The sequence below is a fragment of the Chenopodium quinoa genome, unplaced genomic scaffold, assembly GCF_001683475.1.
Source record: "Chenopodium quinoa cultivar QQ74 unplaced genomic scaffold, ASM168347v1, whole genome shotgun sequence".
Classification (NCBI taxonomy): domain Eukaryota; kingdom Viridiplantae; phylum Streptophyta; class Magnoliopsida; order Caryophyllales; family Amaranthaceae; genus Chenopodium; species Chenopodium quinoa.
This window is the reverse complement of record NW_018742720.1, coordinates 2,979,937-2,998,425: the sequence shown is the minus strand read 5'-3', so window position 1 is coordinate 2,998,425 and position 18,489 is coordinate 2,979,937. Positions and strand designations below refer to the sequence as shown.

The following is an 18,489-nucleotide window of genomic DNA, read 5'->3' as shown; positions in this document are numbered from 1 at the left end:
ATTGAGGACAACCCCTAGCAAATCTAGTTCTTGTAACTAAAATTCCAATAAAAAAGAATACAAATACGAGTACATGAGATTAAATTTTATTTACATCATGGTCTTTTATTGTTCTTTCTACATACAAATACAATTACATGCATGAATAACATAAGAGTTGCCAGCCATACAGTTAAATTTTTATCTGGATGCTAGCATTGTTCACAATAGTACAGTAATATTAAGCAGGAAAAAAACACATACAAACCAGTTTGCAGTACACCAACCCGAAAGATTGAACATTGCATTGCAGCAATTATTTAAGAATATCTGATTTGAATGATACATAAATGGAGTATACAATTGGATAGTTCAACACCACAAAACTCTGTAATGTTTTCTACTAAAAATTTGATGTATACATTGCCGTAGGTTCCTGAGTTTCTCTCTAATTAAGCTGGAAGTGTATCAATATGTTCACTGCACTTACGAGTAAAAATCCTGGAGCAAGGAGCAGAATTACAATGGAATCACAATGCTCTTACGCCCCAGGAAGATAACAGGCTTCAACCAAAAAAAATCAGCTCATGGGCTTCATACTTCCTCGACCTGCAATGAACTCAGTAGTTAAAGAAAACTGACCATATCAATAAAGCAAGTCAAAGTAGGCCATTTTTATTGCTATTTTTGGTGCACAACCCATAAATGATGGAAAGTGTGGAGACAGGTTCAAATTTTTTCAGTCATTTGGAGAGATTCACTTGCAAGTTCACATGAGACTATGAGATGCGTCGCAAGCAATGAGCTCCTCTATCAGAAATACAGGATGACTTAACTCCCTCTGCTTAGAACTAGTTGTCACATTGTCCTATGACTCCCAAGTTCCATCCCCTCAAAATTTGAACTTACATATGGTAAAGTTGCACATCTCCAACAAGGATAGGAGCCTCTGAAAAGAGACTATTAATGGAGGAATTCATGGGAATTTCAACTTCCCACACAACATGGGAAGTAAATTCCCACACAACATGGGAAGTAAATTCCCTAGCCCCCCCCCCCCCCCCCCCCCCCCCCGGTCAATTGATATTCATGGGAATTTATAATTCCCACATTGCCAACTAAAACAAATTATGGAAATTCCTAGGACTTTCATTAGGGGATTAATTTCCCATGAAATACAACTTCCTATGAAAATTTGTTTCTCATGTCAACCAAACGACCCCTTAATCATGATGAGGCCCTCCCAGAAAAAGCTAGCTAAACAATGAAATCACATTTCCTTCATCAAATTACAATCAAACTGAAGTCCAATCTAATTTTACTCCCAAAGGTGTTCCCTAGACTTTGCATCTTTTAATACTGAGTATTACTAAGTCAAGCATCAAAATCATAAATGATTTGATTTTCAAAAATTTGGATTTGCACTGATCAACTTTGGTGACTGATATATATCTCATTAATGCTTTTCTGGTTTCCCATATAGATACAACTTGTATTTCAGAGTCATAGCGCAGAGAGAGCAAGAACAGCTGAGGTAGATACAAATGGTAATATAAATAAAATGTTCAGTTACCTGAGGTAGATTCATCAGTTCAAGAACAGCTGCTTGAGGAGTCAACTCATTGTCGATTATTCTGGCTACTGCTGTCAAAACTGGCATCTTAACTTTATATTTTTGGGCCAAAGCAATGACAGCTCCAGCTGTAGCAACACCTTCAGCAACCTGAATAATGGAAGATTCTTCAAGGATGAGAATCAAAATGCACAAAATTATTGAAAAGACATAGCAGAAGATGCTGGTTTCGCACCTGATTCATTGAGCTCAGTATATCTTCAAGTCTCTCCCCTGACCCAAGACGAACTCCAACTGTCCTATTTCTTGAAAGTTTAACAAAGCATGTAAGCATAATGTCTCCCGTTCCTGATAGCCCTGTAAGCGTTGCAGACTTGGCACCCATCTACATTGCAGAAGATGAAAGGAGCGTAAGTTGAGGATTGGATGCATTGCCCTGTCAAGCCACATCATCCAAGAAAAGAGAGAGAACCAAAGCAGGGTCAGGGCATGAGGAAGTATCAAAACCATTTTTTTCCAGGAGCATATGGCACAATTCTTGATTTAAAAGTATGCGTTTTATACAAATTTATAGCTACAAGTGCTTGAATATGCCAGCTTGTTTCGGTTACAAACTACCATAAATTAAAGATTTCCTCTCCATCCACGTTGGAGAAAAGGCCAATAGAGGCAGGATACGAGGAACAAAATAAAACTATTTAAGGATCAACTGGCACATTTTGTGAGTGAAGTAAAAGTTGCTATCTGTATTCACAGCAGCTAGTGCTAAAACTTGCAACATTCATTTTCATTTTAAAACTACCATATTTCCAGAGAAACATGGACATCTTAAATATAAAACGGAAAATGAAAAGAACTCAACGACTCTATACCTTTTTAGCTAACCAACGAATTTCTGAGCAACCTTGAGCAACAAGAGCAGCCATGGAATTATTGCCAAGATCCATCCCCTCCACAATTCCAGCTGCAATAGCCAGAACATTTTTCAGTGCTCCAGCAATTTCAACCCCTGTAACATCACTGAAGCATCAGAGCTTATGAGTTGAGTAAGGTAAGCAAGCTGAGAAGCGAGAATACAAGATATAGCAAATCTCTATAACCACAGATCTATAAAAGACCAAGATCCATATCACCATTACCTTTGCAACTTCATCATACTTTCTCAGTCCCAAAATATTTTCCCTCTGGAATATGTGACTTTGCCACAATATGAATAACAAATTGCAAAAGGAGCAATATATATTTGGGATGAGAAGCTTCATTGAAGTATGCAAACACTAATTTATAAGATAACGTAAGAAATGATAAAACATTGTCAATTTTGCTTAAACCTTGCTAATCATGAAAATCTACAATGACTACCATAGTATGCTACTATGCTACATACTACATTTCAACTTGAACTAAATTAAATGAGGTTTTGGGGGGGGGGGGGGGTGGTGGGGAAGGGGGGGTTGCTGAAATTTAATACTTCCTCCATTTCACAAAAGCTCTCACATTTTTTGTCAAAGTGTTGCAATTTTAGTGTAACGGAGGAAGTAATAGATTCCCGTTTGGCCTCTTATTGCAGTTTCTTATAAAAGGGCGAGATATACCTTGAAGTGTTGATTCTTAGCCTTTCAGAAGCTAGAAGCTGCTGAACTTGATTCGCCAATTTCTTGTCCCTTGAAGCAACTACCAGGGCTGTAAGATTAAAATTAAGCATAAGTGGAAAAGTATGGATAAAAAATGACATGATTGAAGCAACTTGATATGCTAACACTTTTTGTCAGAAACACAAGGGACCTGTTGGCAGTTTGCTCATCAATTCCAATGCAAATGAAGGCCCTGATAACGCAACAAAAGGTTGGCGAGGATTTTTCAATGCCTGTGGAATGATTTGAGACATCATCCGTAGTGTGTTAAGCTCCAAACCTTTGCTAAGTGAAATGAATGGCAAGCCGGGATCAACATAATCTACAATGCTTTCAAGAAAAGCAGCAGTAAACTGCAAAAGATTGAAATACAAAAGCTGATTAGGCCACATGTACACAGCAGAAATAGAACCATGCATTCTCACTCTTCAATCGAACACAAATAAACACAGCATATAAGTTTAATGAGAAAAAGAGGCCATAACAAACTAATGGATAAAAGATTGGAAACCTGCACTGGCACAGCATGGAGGCAGAAATCAGCACCTTGCAGAGCAGACTTAGCATCAGTTGTGGCAATAAGATTTTTTGGTAGCTTATGATTTGGAAAGTATTTACTGCAATGAAACAATGAAAAGGTTGAGTACAAAATACTCCTGTGGAGAGCCAAGTCTTTGAGCGAATCAAGTCAAGGCTTTACCAATTGAGATGGTTTTGATTAATAGATTGACAAACATGAGGATCACGTACGAGCATACTGACTTCCATTTCTGCTTTTCTATTAGCAACATGAGCTGCCATAGCTGTACCAAATGAGCCACCTCCAAGCACCACTACCTATATATAAGGAAATACTAAATTATAAGTAATAAGGAACAACAGCATAGATTGCAAGTGAGTCCAAACAAAAGAAAGTTGTTGACAAGAATCAACCACATATGCATAGTATAATCTTTGACATCACCAACATGCAAAATAAACAAACCCCGACTGATTAGCACTTTAAATACAAGTCAGACTACAAGGAAAAAACCAATGGTTTAGAGTAACTGAGGAGGAGATGATATCAATTGTTGCCACGACGAAAATTTTCTTTATATACAATAATCAAGTTAATTGAACTCATCCAAGCTTCAACTTACATAATAATGGTTTTAGAAATAATCATCAGGTGTGGAATAACCATGAGATGTGTCCCAAGTTAATATAGTAGTATTATTTCAAAGCAAGATGCCAAATAACCATGTGGAAACAAAATACCTGGTCTTATGAATAAAAATATTTTCAATAGGACAATTTACTTAACAAAAAACTATGAAATCTGGTATTCAGCAATACTGCTGACAAATCAAGTAAATATATAAGACCATCTCCAAAAACTACTCGAGAAAACTAGGTAACTATACCACTACTCTTATGAACCTTATTGAAGGAAACAAATGAAATTCTAACTCAGTTGGTTAAAGTCTTTGAGCTAGTACAACCCATACCAAGACCTCGGATTAATCTCGTCTACATAATTGTCCTTTGCGACTACTTATACACCCAAAAGTAAAAATCACCATAAAGTCAACCAAGATTACAAAACAGGACAGAACTTCCCCACAAAAATCATCAACTACAGTAATCTTTGCATCATATCATTAACCAAATCAAACCCACAAATTGCTACCTCTAATATAAACCTTCAACCCCAATTCAAAAACTGAACATTACCAATGCAAATAAATACATCAATAAATAAAATACAACAAATTAACCCTAAAAAATTATTAAAAGAACCTTTTTAGTGCGTTGAAGAACATCAGGTTTAGACTTAGAACGCAAAGAACGAGACCAACGAACAAGCTTCTCCCAAGCAATTTTGACTGCCTTTCTTCGATCTTTCTTCTCTTCAGCAGCAACAGCAGCAGCAGTAGAAGCAGTTTCTTCATCTGGGTTTTGTTCAGAATCATCAGAAGGTGGGGAATCCACAACTTCTGCAACCAAACATGGCCGCCATTGTTGGGTTCTTGAAACAAGATTTGAGCTTCTGAAAAATGGGGTTTTTGAGTGGAAATTTTCAGTTTGGAATTTGAGGGTGTAATGAAAATTACAATACTGAGTTTGAGTGTTTGAATTGTTGAAGATTGGTGAGAAAATTTTGAGTTCTGAAATTGCTGCCATTTTTTCCTTTTTTGTTGTCTAAATTGTTCTTGTTTTTTGTTTTTTTGAAGGATTAATTGTTCTTGTTTGAAGATTTGTTTGTATTTATTTGTAATTTTGTATCAATGGAAGTTTAATGGAGAATTGAACCCGTTGTTCTTCCTTCCCCCACACAAGAGAGGAGTGTGGTTTTGCTCACGTTTAGTTCAATTTTGTGGAGGTTCATTCACCATTCACCAATCAAAAATCAAATGACTGAAATGAGGAAGGCTATTTTAGTAATTACCTACTCCTATATTGCGGTGCGTTTTTGTCAATTGGATTGTTCGATTTAAACTTGCCCAATTAACAATTTACCTAAATTAAGGGTCCGTTCTCTTCCGTTTCAGTTCATTTCAACTCAGCTCAGCTCAGCTCTTAATTTATGTTTAATGATATTGCTAATGATATAAAACCAAATTTCATTCTTTTAAGCTCTTATTACAACGACGACGACGACAACAACAACAACAACAATAATAATAATAATCAATAAGTAATAAATAATAATAATCATCATAATCATCAATAAATAATAATAATAATTGAAATAATAATACTAATAATAATAATCAATAAATAATAATAATAATAATCATCAATAAATAATAATAATAACAATAATAATAATAATAACAATAATAATAATAATAATCAATCAATAATAATAATAATAATAATAATATTGATACAATTCATTGTTCAAATGGGTTAGATACATGTAAGTGTTTTGTATTCTTTTGTCATAATACTATTTTATTTTTAAATTAAATAGTATATGTGTTTAAAATGTTTAGAGGTTTCAAGTTTTTAATATATTTTCCATAAATTTTATAATTATATAGTATATTTTTCGTAAATATTTTAATATGTACATTTGTATATACACATATGTATAGTAATAAATAATCAATAAATAATCAAAGATCACTAATCCGTAGTTAAAAATCACTAATTAATAAGTTCAGTTCAGTTCAGTTCAGTTCGGTTCAGTTAAGTTCAATCAATCGGAACAGGCCCTAAATTACATAGTTAGACCCTATTCTCATTAGATTATTTTCAGTTTAGTTCAGTTCAGCTCCTAATTTCCTTCTCTTATAAATCAGCTCTTATTCTGCTCGGCTCGGTTCAATTCAGTTCAGTTCAATTCACCTCATTTCAGTCAATGATTACAGACCCTTAGAGAGAGTATTCTACACATGTATTAACTATTGAGCTAAAATAAAGTAATAATATTTTGTAACATACTACTACTTTATATTTGATTTCAATTGGCTTAAAGCAAATCTTCCAACTCCAACAAAGTGAAAAGGATGGCAAGAGCAAGTATTTCTAACTTGCTTTTGATTATATTGCTAAAAAGTTTATTAATCATTTGTAAATAAATAGTTGTAAGACTTGTAACTATTCCTTAAAAAAAAAAAAAAAAAAAAAAAAAAAAAAAAAGTTGTAACTATTTTTACCATATACCTATGATATAGTAACACTTTTACTTCCTTCAAAAAAAAAAAAAAAAAAAAAAAAAAAAAAAAAAAGTAACACTTTTACTAACTACGGAGTAATTAAATTACAATGCAAATATATAGCTACTGTTAGTAAATCAAGCAATTGATCACCAAACAAAGCGAAAAGTAATATAATCGGATAACTCTAAACTTGTCAGTGTTGATAATGTTCAAGGACTATTCTTAATTTAGGGAATAGGGATACAAGAATTACTACTTGGGATTACTACTCCGTTCACTCATGTGCTTATAGGAAAGGTAACCCAATACAATTTAGAGTTTTTTCTTTTCTTTTCTTTTCTTTTGGTATCTAATGCAACAAGCCCGCAACCAAAACTAACCCATAATATTTTCCATGTTCCTCGTGAGAATTAATTAAACCCTTCCTCTATAGGATTGGGACTTGGGACTTGGGTGGGATGAGTTGTGCTACGTAATTTGAGCTGAGTTTTATTCATTGTTATGTTAGGTATAATTGCGAGCAATATCCTTGTAGGGTATTTATTTTTAGGTACATCCTGGTATATATAATAAAGGATCTAAATATATATATATATGTGGTGGTAATTAGTTTTTACTTTGCTTTAGAGGCCAACGATGAAAATTAAACTAGAATATTTACTTTTAATGACTTATAAATTTATAATTATAACGACTGGCACATTAGATTTTGTCACTCTTCAGTCTTCACCAAAGCAAAAAGAGCTATAAATGATTTGAAACCTAATTTATAATTCCACCATAAAGCTTAATTACATATATAGACTGCATGCTTAGGAGACAAATTAAACATGAAAACGTCAATAATGACGCTTATGAATTTTAATCCTTACTATAGTCCACGCAAGTGATCATTTAATTGGCATCTACTATACACCAAGTCGTTATTGGTTTATATGAGCAATCATTCTAGTTAACATTTTATATGACCAATGAACAATTTTGATTGCTTATATATTCTTCTCTCTAAAAATAAAATTCATCGGAATTCTAGAGTTTAAGATTAAGTTTAAGATTAACTATAACTAAGAAGATGCAATAAGGTCATTTAAGTGTTGCAACTTACAAGTAGTACATGTTTGAATATCTAACAAGCAAATTTCCAGGTATCTAGATAGCTAACCACAATATAAACTAGATATCAAATTGTATAGAAATTATATGTATGTGCTTTGTAAAATATTTGCAATAAGAGTTTGATTGAAATATACATTGCTTTGTATGAAATCTTGAATTATGAATAGATGATGTAATTAGTAATTTGGCAAACAAACATCAAATTTTTATAAAATAAAGTTTGTTAATTTTGATGGTGTAGTGGAAATTATTTCAAACTTTCACACAGGTATAGTAGGAAATTTCAAGCAATTAAGGGTTATCTTAGGCATTTAAAAGATGAAATTGGGATAAATTTATAATTTAAGTTGAGCTTGTTTGAAACTTGTGGAATGCAAATTGTTTAAAATTCTAACTTAATGTGAGCGAGTTATATTTGTTAAAAGACCAATTCAACCAAAAGTTTAAGCTGATGGTTGAGGCTCAGGAATATGTTTTATATTTTATCACTCCTCCTCACATAAAAGGCCCTCTGGGCTTGAAATGTGGATGCAACACATGCCCACCCATACCTAAGGACCAACTCAACCAAAAGTTTAAGCTGATGGTTGAGGCCCAGAAATATATTTTATACTCTATCAATATTGTATAGGATGTTAGTGTATATATAGAAGACGATATTGTAGTTTTGTAGGAAAAGGAATATTGAATTAGAGTATGGACATATACTTTGTACGTATTTATGAATGTTTGGTTAGGGGATTTATAAATTTGACGAATCAAAAGAAGAATTACGAGTAAAAAAAATAATATTATGGTCATTATGTGGATGATAAACTAGTTTAGTTGGGTAAAATCTTGCCACAAATTCACCAATCCACACACAATTCATGTTTTATACTTCCTCCTCATCTAAAGATACATTAGTGCATATTATCTTGCTGATTGATTGCGCAGTTTTACCAAGTGAGACAGCACGGTAATGAGTATTGAAGGCAATGAAAACACAATAGTAGTTGCTAGTGATAATGAAAAGGGTAGTCTAAATGAAGATGCATCAGCCATGAGTAGTTGTTGCTATCACTTTTATGTGGTGAGTAGAATTGTAAGAAGATGCCTATTTCTTGCTTGTTTTCCTCTCATTAGATGCTTTGGATGGGATGAATGCAGACATCAACAACATTTCTTCTAATGCAACAAACTTTCATATATTCTAAGAGACCATGCGAATATTTTTAGTTGTCATATAAGTTTTTTTTTGTTGTATTGTAAGTTTTTATAGTGTAGAGAGAGGGGTACAAATGCAAAGGTCACAATGTATAAGAGATTTCATCCAAATTCCTGAGTATCCCCCTTAATGCTTAAACTAACTAAACTATTACCTCCATATTATATTAATTGCAACAAACGGGTAATTTATATGAAACAGATTTAGTACTTAGCTCACAATTGTTTTATAGTAACACACTAACACTTGTTTAAATCTTTAATTTTGTCTAATCTAGTTTGAATTATGACAAAGAGTCCATATTGTTCCTTACACGGAGTAATATTTTTCTTACATGACCCTACTCACCTCTATCAATCCTTATCCTTAGAAAAAAGGTGAGTATAGTCTTATAACATTCCAACCGCTCAATGGCGCTAGTGGTGCAAGTTAAATCTTCTTTCCTTTTTCTTACATTACATGTCATTTTAAAAAAGTACGAATGAGTCACAAGGACAATACAAATTACAAATAAAGATGAGAGATTGAACATATGACTTATTGTACACAATCCCTCAGCCTTAATCATTAGACCAAAACATCATCCTTATGGTGCAATTATAATAAACCAGCCAAAGTAATAAGTATAACTAATAAGAATAAAGTCTTAATTGTTGCCAAATACCAAAACAACTTTGGAGGTACATAATAGAAGGTGAAGTAGCTTCCAAAGGTTTAAAAAAACATGTGCTATAATTCTTAGAAATGAATCTAGCCAAGTTTTTGCGGCCCGCTCTTTCAAAATGGGCCATTTCTATTCACAAGGTGTCAAAAGTTGTTTGCTCTTGAATGAAATGGAAATCTTGTAAGATAAAGAAATTGGCAATTATTTGGCCTTTAAAGATGATAACTAAGTGGTTACCAACATCTTACCTTGTTGGATCATTTTCAATGTTTGTGGTGATTTTCACTTATCATTAGAGCTGTCAGTTTCTGACCCGAACCGTTAAACTCGACTGTTTTGAACCGATCCGAAAAGGAACTGAACTGTTTTAAACCCGTTTTTTGGAAATCGAAAACTGACCCGACCCAATTTTTTCCAAACCGAAACTGAACTAAACCGAATTTGTGCAAACCGTTACTAACCCGACCCGTTATCAAGCCAAACCGTTACAACCCGAAACTGAAAGCAACCCAAACCGATTACATTTAAACCCGATAGTAACCCGCCCCGTTTTAAACCGAAAACTGTTAAAACCCGATAAAAATCCGATAAACCTAAATCGTTCCAACCCGTAACCCATTGTGACCGAACCGTTTACGACCCGTAGCCCGTTATGACCAAACCGTTTAAAACCCGTAACCCGTTATGGCTGAGTCATTTACAACCTGTTACCCAATATGTTTATGATCTAATCTGTTTCAACCCACTACTCGATAAACCCAACTTATTTATGACTTGACTTGATTATAACATGACTCGTTCCTACCCATTATCTGACTAATTCGACTCGATAATCATCCGACTCAATTTAAACCCGATATGATTTTGATTAGAAACCCGTTTCAAATTGGGTAAACTCGTTTTCAAACCAACCAAGTTCAATCTAAACCGATTATAACCGAAACAATAATGGTTGGACCCGATTTCACCCGATCTATTTTGAACGAAACCCATTTTCAAACCGACCCAGTTAAACCCAAACTGATTATGACCCGAACCAATTGCGACCCGTCCTGATTAAGACCCGAACTGTTTTTAACCGAAACCCACATTAAATGGGCTAAACCCGTTTTCAAACTGACCCAGTTCAACCCAAATTGATTATGACCCGAACCGATTAGAACTCGACTTGATAAGGACCCGATCCGAATAGAAACTGCAATTAAAAAAACCAAACCGAACTGACCCGATAATTTTCAAAACCGACCCAAACCGACCCGCTTATTATTTCAATCCGTTATAAACCGACCCGTTATAACCCGAAACTGATAAACCCAACCCAAACCCGAACTGTTTAACCGAATTGACACCCCTACTTATCATGTATTCATGTGTGTTATTCTAATGTTGGTTCCTAGTTTTGATATGCTTGTCGTATTATTGACAAAAAAATTGACATAAAGGTCAGCTTTGCGATCGAAAAGGTTTAAATCTATGTTGTGAAGTGAAAGATATTGATGTAATAAGCTGCCAAAATTAAATCTCAAAGAAATTTTTAAAAGTGCCCTTTGAAAATTTGAAAAGTTTAATAACAATGGCCTAAACTATTAAAAAAAGAACTAAACTATAAAAGAAAACACAACAAAAATGGGTTAAGGAAAGTGATATCATAGTAATTCCGAGTATTCAAATTGTCATTTTCAAAAGCAAAAGTTAGACGATCCCCAAAACAAAATTTCCAACACGGGTAATTAACTTCTTCCTATGTCGTCCATGCTACTATACCCTCCCTTTCTTTTTCCACCTTTAATTTTTTTCTTAGTATCAACATAATATCTTGCATTAACTTGAACATCCCATATGCTTAGTGTCTGCGTTTCATAACTTGGCACCTCAATTTCTTGATGTCCGATAGTTTAAGTGGCTTTAACATGAACATATGTGCACCCTCTTCCAAGCACCTAAACAAAAATTAACATAGTTACATTATAACAACAACAAATAAATTGAACAAATTTCAAAGTATTTAGGAATTTGCAAATGTAAAATTAGTTACTTGTTAATTCTTGTTGGGACATTCTCAGAGGACATTATCACAACGGGCACTTCCTTCAATTGTGAGGATTCCTGCACAAAGAACATGGAAGTACATACTCTTAGAGCCATGCATTAATAATTGGTTAGTGACTCAAGTCTGTTTCAAACCGTTAAAGTATAAGTCCAGTGGCGGAGCAAGATATGTTGTTAAGAAGGTTCATTTTTATAGTTGTTAAAGTGTCGAACACAACTTTACATAATAAAATTCAGTTTTTCGAGTTTCAAGTCAAAAATTTGTATTCAAAACACAAATTTTTCAAGTAAGTTCTAATAAAGTCAAATAAGTTTTTGCGAATTACAGCAATACATTACATACAGGTAAGAATTAAGATGTTACCTTAATCTTCTTAAGCAAATCATAGCCAGTCATTCCAGGCATGCAGTAATCTGTGAGTACCAAATTAACTTTGGAAGCCTGTCCAAATTCATATCATTATATTCATTAATCAAACATTATACTATATTATTAATACTATATTATAAGTGTTAATGGTTCTAATTAAAATTAATGAACATAATAATAGCTTGCCTTGGAGGTGGAGGTGTTCTGTTGGTCTTCTCCAATTCCTAAGTACTCCAATGCACTCATTGCATTCTCAGCTGTAGTTACTGAAGCAAATTAAGTAAAACACCGTATTATCTTACATTATCAATTTAATTTCTTTATAATTATGACTAAAACAAAGTTAGATTATGTTTAGTCCATATAATATAGTTGAAGCTTAACAAGTGTCCTTAACATGATCGGATTTTTTTCCTAATAATCACACATCTACACTCACTTTCGCGTTTGTTCACTAATTACTTTTTCATTATTATGTCATTTCTTTGTACAATAGTATGTTACGGAGTAATATCTTTTACGAGTAATTGACAATTCGACTTGTGAGGAGGAGATCCTAATGTTATTAGTAGTAATACAGTTACAAAGTAGTACGGAATAAACTCGGAAGGAGGGATCCTAATGTTAATATACAATCCTAAAATAAGGTGTTCTTTGTGTTTTTTTTCAACAGGTAAAAAATAAAAAACACGTGGAAAACAAAAAATTTCCTGTTATAATAAAGCTCTAATTAAAAAAACCCTAGCCTCCTTTCTCTATTCTCTCTCCTAAACTTTAACCTCCATTGTCAATTTTGAAGGGGCTTCCATCGGATTTCACCGGTGGAAAGCCCCAAATTTTATTTTCTTTCAAGTTTTTTAATTTGTTCTAGGTTACAATAATGTCTCCCTCGAAAGAAAGGGTTTATCTCCTTCGAAAGACAAGGTTTTTCGATCTCCTTCGAAAGACAAGGTTTTTCGGACTCCTTCGAAAGACAAGGTTTTATTTGTGTTTAATTTGGTCTCTGGTTGTGCAGGGCTACTATTGATTATGGCTCGGATTCGGGTTACGAAATCAACACAAGAATTTTCTTTCTCACAAAATTGCGAAGCGGCGACGGATCCACTCAAAAAGTTGTATGAGACAACGAACCGAGAATGTGCCGAATTGTTATATTTATGTATTTGGATTCTTAGCCCTTCCCCGATTAATTCTTGTTTGATTTTGCTAAATTTGTTTTCATTATCGTTAATTGTCAATTGTAGATGTCGTATGGCTATTATTAATGAAATTTAATGTCCTTTAGGACTTATTTCAAAAAAAAAAAAATTCCTGTTATTTTATTTACCTTCTGACATTTTTATCCGCACCCCTCCCAAGAGGAGGAAGTGGACAATTCAAAGATTCATCCCCATTTTATTATCACATTTTTAATTTTAAGTTACTATTCTAATTTAATTTCAATATCATTAATTCACGTATTATTTCTTTGTTTTTATATGGAGTACTACTTTCTCCGTTTCATAATTATCGCAACACTTTTCTTTTACATTGGTATAACCACGTTTCATAATGCTGCATCCACTTAGAAATAGTAATATTTTTATACGCTGTAGTATTAACTTTAACACCTATCCTATTACATATAATTAAAAGTTATTTATACGAAATGTTTATTATTGGATTGGTCTTGCATCAAAAAAATGAAACTTAAAACAATGCAACAATTTCTAAATAAAGGAAGTAAGACACATAATTTAAATCCTAATTACTATAAAAATTTGTTGTAAAGGTCAATATAGCAAGTATACGCCATAACATAGACAATTCAACCAAAAAGGTAACGACCTAATAGTAGAAATGATATTAAAATGAGATTAATTTAACATTAATAATGAATTTAATTATTCCAATCAAATCCCAAAACATATTATGTGACGGATTGGATTTTAGAAACACAAAATATGTCCCAAAATTGACAACACATTACTACAATTTTAAAGAAACAAGTTTGATTTAGCAAATAGTATATCCATAACATAATCATTAAAAATTAAACCAAGATTAATTAATTCAAAATTAGTACATGCAACTATCAAGAACATGTAAGACACTTTGCCAAGTGAAAAGAGCATAAAAAGGTTTATTCCTTAGTGATCCTTTCTTAAGAAATATTCAATTTCCCAAACATTCTCATAAAATCTTAATCTTCAATTATAAAATTAATAGAATATTAATTAACTACTAAGGCTTTCATGTTAATTAGTTATTAGTATTCCATAGCTTAGTGATATAACTTAATTATAATATTAATGAAAGTCAAAATAAAAACCTACAACAATCAAATTAATGATGAAAACTGTTGAAAAAGTCTAAAGTCAAAGCATAAACAACCAAAACGACGTCGCTTTATATAAACCTTACATTGAGAAGTCAGTTTGCTAGCATATAGCTAGGTTGTCATTCTTATTATCATATATATGCATGAAAAAACAAATAATTTACTCGTGTTTACCCTAACAAATCATTTATTACCACGACCCAAAAACGTATAAATTGAGGAAGCGTAATAAAAGATAAGATAAGATTGTAAATTGTTAATACATACGAAATAGTACTATCTTATTTTGTGGAGCGTATAAAATAAAACACAATTTAACTATTTTTATAACTTTTAGCTACAACTCTCCAAAATATAAATCCTTAAAGAATTGTGCAATTATAAAAAAGAAAAGGTAAATTATGTCCTTTTCAAATAGATTATACTCTATTAACCATCTACTTTTACCAAAAATGAAAAGACAAAATAGATTCAACTAATTGCTGAAAATTAAATTTCTTTACAAGCAGGATAAATGGTATGTGTATTAGCACGAGTACATTCAAGTTTATTCGAACCCCAATTTCCACTTAAAATGAGCCATCTTGCTCATATACCCCATTTTACTCATATACCATAATCCTTCTCACGTTTGTTTTTTTTTTTAACTTATTCTCTATTAAATCGTACCTAAGCCTTTTCTTTTTCCAACAATTTCTCTAACAAATTCCCCTAATTTATCTTCTACTCATAATTTTTATTTTAACAACATGCAAATATTTCACTCCGATTATCTTTCCTCAATATCCGTGCCAAATCCTAACAAGCAGCTAAGATTAATTTAAAATAAAACTCACAACAATTTCATTTCCTAGTTTCTCCTTCCACAAATAAAATAAAATAAAAATAATTTACAAAACAAAACTAACATAAATTACATAATAATGAAGTGCAAAAAATAAACCTCAATTTAAATTAATGCAGTTACATAGAAAATCAGTTTCAAAAAAGTACAAAAAAAACATAATACAGTCAAATGAATAACATTATCAATTTATCTTTGCAAATCCACAATTATTCATATATGGTACTCGTCATATACAAGTAAATAAAAACGGGGGAAGTATATAGTATTTACCTTTACAAGACGAGGTCTTGAGCAACCTTTCGATAAGTTTACGGTCAATGACATTATCATCCACGGCAAGTACATGAGGTTGATCTTCATAAGATGAACAAGAAGAAGTTGAAGAGGATGTCTCTTGATCTTCACTATCCATCTCTCTTTCTCTCTCTACCCTTTCTCTCTCTAAAAATAACCTTAACAATAACACCCCCAAATAATAAATAAAAAAAACACTTCTTTTTATGTTATAAGAAATTAAATTACGTACCTAAGATAGCAATAAATGTAGTTTTGACAAAAATGAAGATATAAACAAGAAAAATGAAGAGAGAGAAAAGAAGATACTATGAAAACATGACAATAGGATAAAATCTGGAGGAGAATTTCAATGATATATTGTGATCATTTTTGGGATAATCCCTTGATTTATTTGCAGTGTTTTTTTTTTTTTTTTTTAATTTTTATAGCATGCATATATATATGAATATATCATGATATAATAATATTTTCTCTCTCTAGGATCTTGTTACTGCAATTCCAAATCTCTCTATTTCTTCCCTCCAAAAAGTTGGTTCACTTCATCTGTTTTGTTTTGACACTTTATATCATGTCAATTTTTTGGTTTCTTTTTTTTTTAGTCTTTTTTGTATGTTTCCCAAGAACCTAGCAAGTGTACCTATTTAAAGTATAACCATGTCTACGTTTACTTTGAAAAGTACTCGGTAATAATTGTACTTTTTATGTTTCTATACTCCTTCCGATTTTGGGTTAAATTCCCTTTATTTTGAGCTTTTGGGTAGTGTAGAATAAAACAGAGGAGAGTACGGAGTAGTTGTTATTATTACGGTAGGTCTTGCGTGTGGTTAGCCACGTCGTGTGATCATTTATATAAAAAAAATAAAAATAAAAAATCCTAAAATTTAATATTGACCAATTAACCCTGTAATATTGATGAGGTAACTTTTATAACATTGACCAAATAACTCTATAACACTAAGGGGTCGTTTGGTTTACACGAGGTAATCGGAATGGAATGAACAAAGGGAAAGGAGAAGAATGGAATGAAAATACCCTATTTTTGCTTTGTTGTTTGTTTTTAAAACAAAGGGAACCATTCCCCCACTACAACCACCACACATTTCATCAATTTGTCATCTTTCTCAGCCACCAAACCCCTCGCCGCCCTTCCCCCTCCCCTCGCCGCCCTTCCCCTCGTTTTGCCGCCGCTAGCAGCGTGAGCATCGAGTGCCGTCATTCCATGAAGAGACCCACCAATTGCTCAAGAAAACCAAAATGGAGGCGCAGAACTTGTACGCGTGCTCCTTCGCAAAGTAGCCTACAATGGCTATCTCTGAATTTCCATTGTTAAACGGCGTTGATACATCGGAGCCGCTAATCACCGCCGTAAATGTTCCTGGAGAAGGAGATTATCCATCGGTAACGAGTTTCAAGGATGCGACGTCGATTTATTGGTCGGAATCCGTGAAACTGTGGAAAATTGGTGGTCCATTAGTGTGCAATATACTATGTCAGTTTGGTACTAATTCGCTCACTAATATCTTCGTTAGACATATTGGAGACCATGAGCTTTCTGCTATCTCCATATCTCTCTCTGTTATCGAAGCTTTCTCCTTCGGATTTCTGGGTTTTGCGGGGCTAGGGGTGGTTTTTGCGGGTGAGGGGGGTGCAGCGGTGGTCGGGGGAGGTGCAGCGGTGGTCGGGGGAGGTGCAGCGGTGGTCGGAGGATGGGCGGCAGTGGTCTGGGCTGGTTTTTCGGTGGTGTTGGTAGGTGTGAAGGTAGTGATGTGGTGGTGTGAAGGTGGGTAGGGAAAGGGAATTAGAAAGTCTAGGGGGATGGGGAATGGAGTTGGAAGGATTTGGGGTAATGAGGAGGGTAAAGGGAATGATTAAAAGTAGGGGTGAGCATGGGATGGGTACCCGTACCGTTAGTACTAACGGTTCGGGTACCCGATACCAAAAATTACTAAAAGTGATACCCATAACCGGAACCAATAAGTTCGGGTACCCGAATTTCGGGTATTCGAATTTTCGGATCGGTTATCGGGTACCTAATAAGATATCCAATAATGATAATTAAACTTAATTATGTAGTTATTATGATATAATTTACAACTAATTAAAAATAATACCATATGATCTTGACCAAATTATTAATAATATTACTAATCATTGATATTATAAAGTGATTATGAAGTAAAGTAAAAGTTTAGATTTATATTAATAGATTTAAGTAGGGAAAAAAAGCAAAAAAAAATGTTTATCGGCTCGGATCGGGTAACCGTTAATTTTAAAATGATACCCATAACCATACCCGATAACAAATTATCGGAACGGGTACCCGAACCGTTATGGTTATCGGGATCGGATACCCTAATTTTCGGAACAGTTACAGATCGGTTTTTCGAGTTTTCGGTTTTTCGGGTAGTTTTGCTCAGCCCTAATTAAAAGTGTTAAACAAATATCAACAAAAGGAATCGAGCCACTTGATTCCCATTCTCTTTCCTGATTACCCCAAACCAAACGGCTCCTAAAAGTAACCCCATCAACACTAATCAAGTAAGCCCTATTGGCTATTACACTAACAAATAAACAAAGTAACCCGTGGGGTTTCTAAATTTGGTAATGAGGCAATTACAGAAAATGACCGTTTTTGGAAAGTGAGACACTTAACACTATTTATATGCTTACTTTGACTATACTTTTTACCAACATATAAAAAATGGAGAGTTCACCAAAGGCCACTCAGCTTTTAAAAAAATGACCAAATGCCATTAATGACTAACGAAATTAACAACCATTAT

At 33.3% G+C, this 18,489-nt stretch overlaps 2 protein-coding genes across 3 annotated transcripts; both read right to left on the bottom strand.

Annotated features, from left to right (window-relative positions):
• Nucleotides 1-272: 272 nt before the first annotated feature.
• On the bottom strand, nt 273-5,691 carry LOC110723206 (glycerol-3-phosphate dehydrogenase [NAD(+)] 2, chloroplastic-like). Of its 2 annotated transcripts, XM_021902547.1 has the most exons (9): nt 4,969-5,680; nt 3,887-4,023; nt 3,698-3,803; nt 3,338-3,539; nt 3,148-3,235; nt 2,425-2,572; nt 1,788-1,937; nt 1,553-1,702; nt 273-588 (listed from the first exon to the last, which is right to left on the bottom strand). In XM_021902547.1, the coding sequence occupies exons 1-9, from the start codon at nt 5,350-5,352 to the stop codon at nt 574-576; spliced, it is 1,380 nt and encodes a 459-aa protein (XP_021758239.1). In that variant the 5' UTR covers nt 5,353-5,680; the 3' UTR covers nt 273-573. The 2 variants fall into 2 exon arrangements, with proteins under 2 accessions (XP_021758239.1, XP_021758240.1); XM_021902548.1 differs by lacking the exons at nt 273-588; nt 1,553-1,702 and having other exon boundaries at nt 1,847-1,988; nt 4,969-5,691.
• Nucleotides 5,692-11,369: 5,678 nt separating this feature from the next.
• LOC110723205 (two-component response regulator ARR17-like) lies at nt 11,370-16,298 on the bottom strand. The gene is made up of 5 exons (XM_021902546.1): nt 15,680-16,298; nt 12,429-12,508; nt 12,237-12,314; nt 11,859-11,929; nt 11,370-11,763 (listed from the first exon to the last, which is right to left on the bottom strand). Exons 1-5 carry the CDS (start codon nt 15,819-15,821, stop codon nt 11,667-11,669), a joined length of 468 nt encoding a protein of 155 aa, XP_021758238.1. The 5' UTR covers nt 15,822-16,298; the 3' UTR covers nt 11,370-11,666.
• Nucleotides 16,299-18,489: the final 2,191 nt, after the last annotated feature.

Bases quoted from the DNA above. Each gene is read 5' to 3' on its own strand.
- LOC110723205 (XM_021902546.1), bottom strand. From the start codon at position 15,821: ATGGATAGTGAAGATCAAGAGACATCCTCTTCAACTTCTTCTTGTTCA. The intron at 12,315-12,428 runs GCAAGCTATTAT...GAATTTGGACAG, and splicing joins AGAACACCTCCACCTCCAAG to GCTTCCAAAGTTAATTTGGT. The intron at 11,930-12,236 runs GTAACATCTTAA...TTCTTTGTGCAG, and splicing joins ATTTGCTTAAGAAGATTAAG to GAATCCTCACAATTGAAGGA.
- LOC110723206 (XM_021902547.1), bottom strand. From the start codon at position 5,352: ATGGCAGCAATTTCAGAACTCAAAATTTTCTCACCAATCTTCAACAAT. The intron at 3,804-3,886 runs GTAAAGCCTTGA...GTTTCATTGCAG, and splicing joins AATCAAAACCATCTCAATTG to TAAATACTTTCCAAATCATA. The intron at 1,938-2,424 runs GTATAGAGTCGT...TCTGCAATGTAG, and splicing joins TTCGTTGGTTAGCTAAAAAG to ATGGGTGCCAAGTCTGCAAC.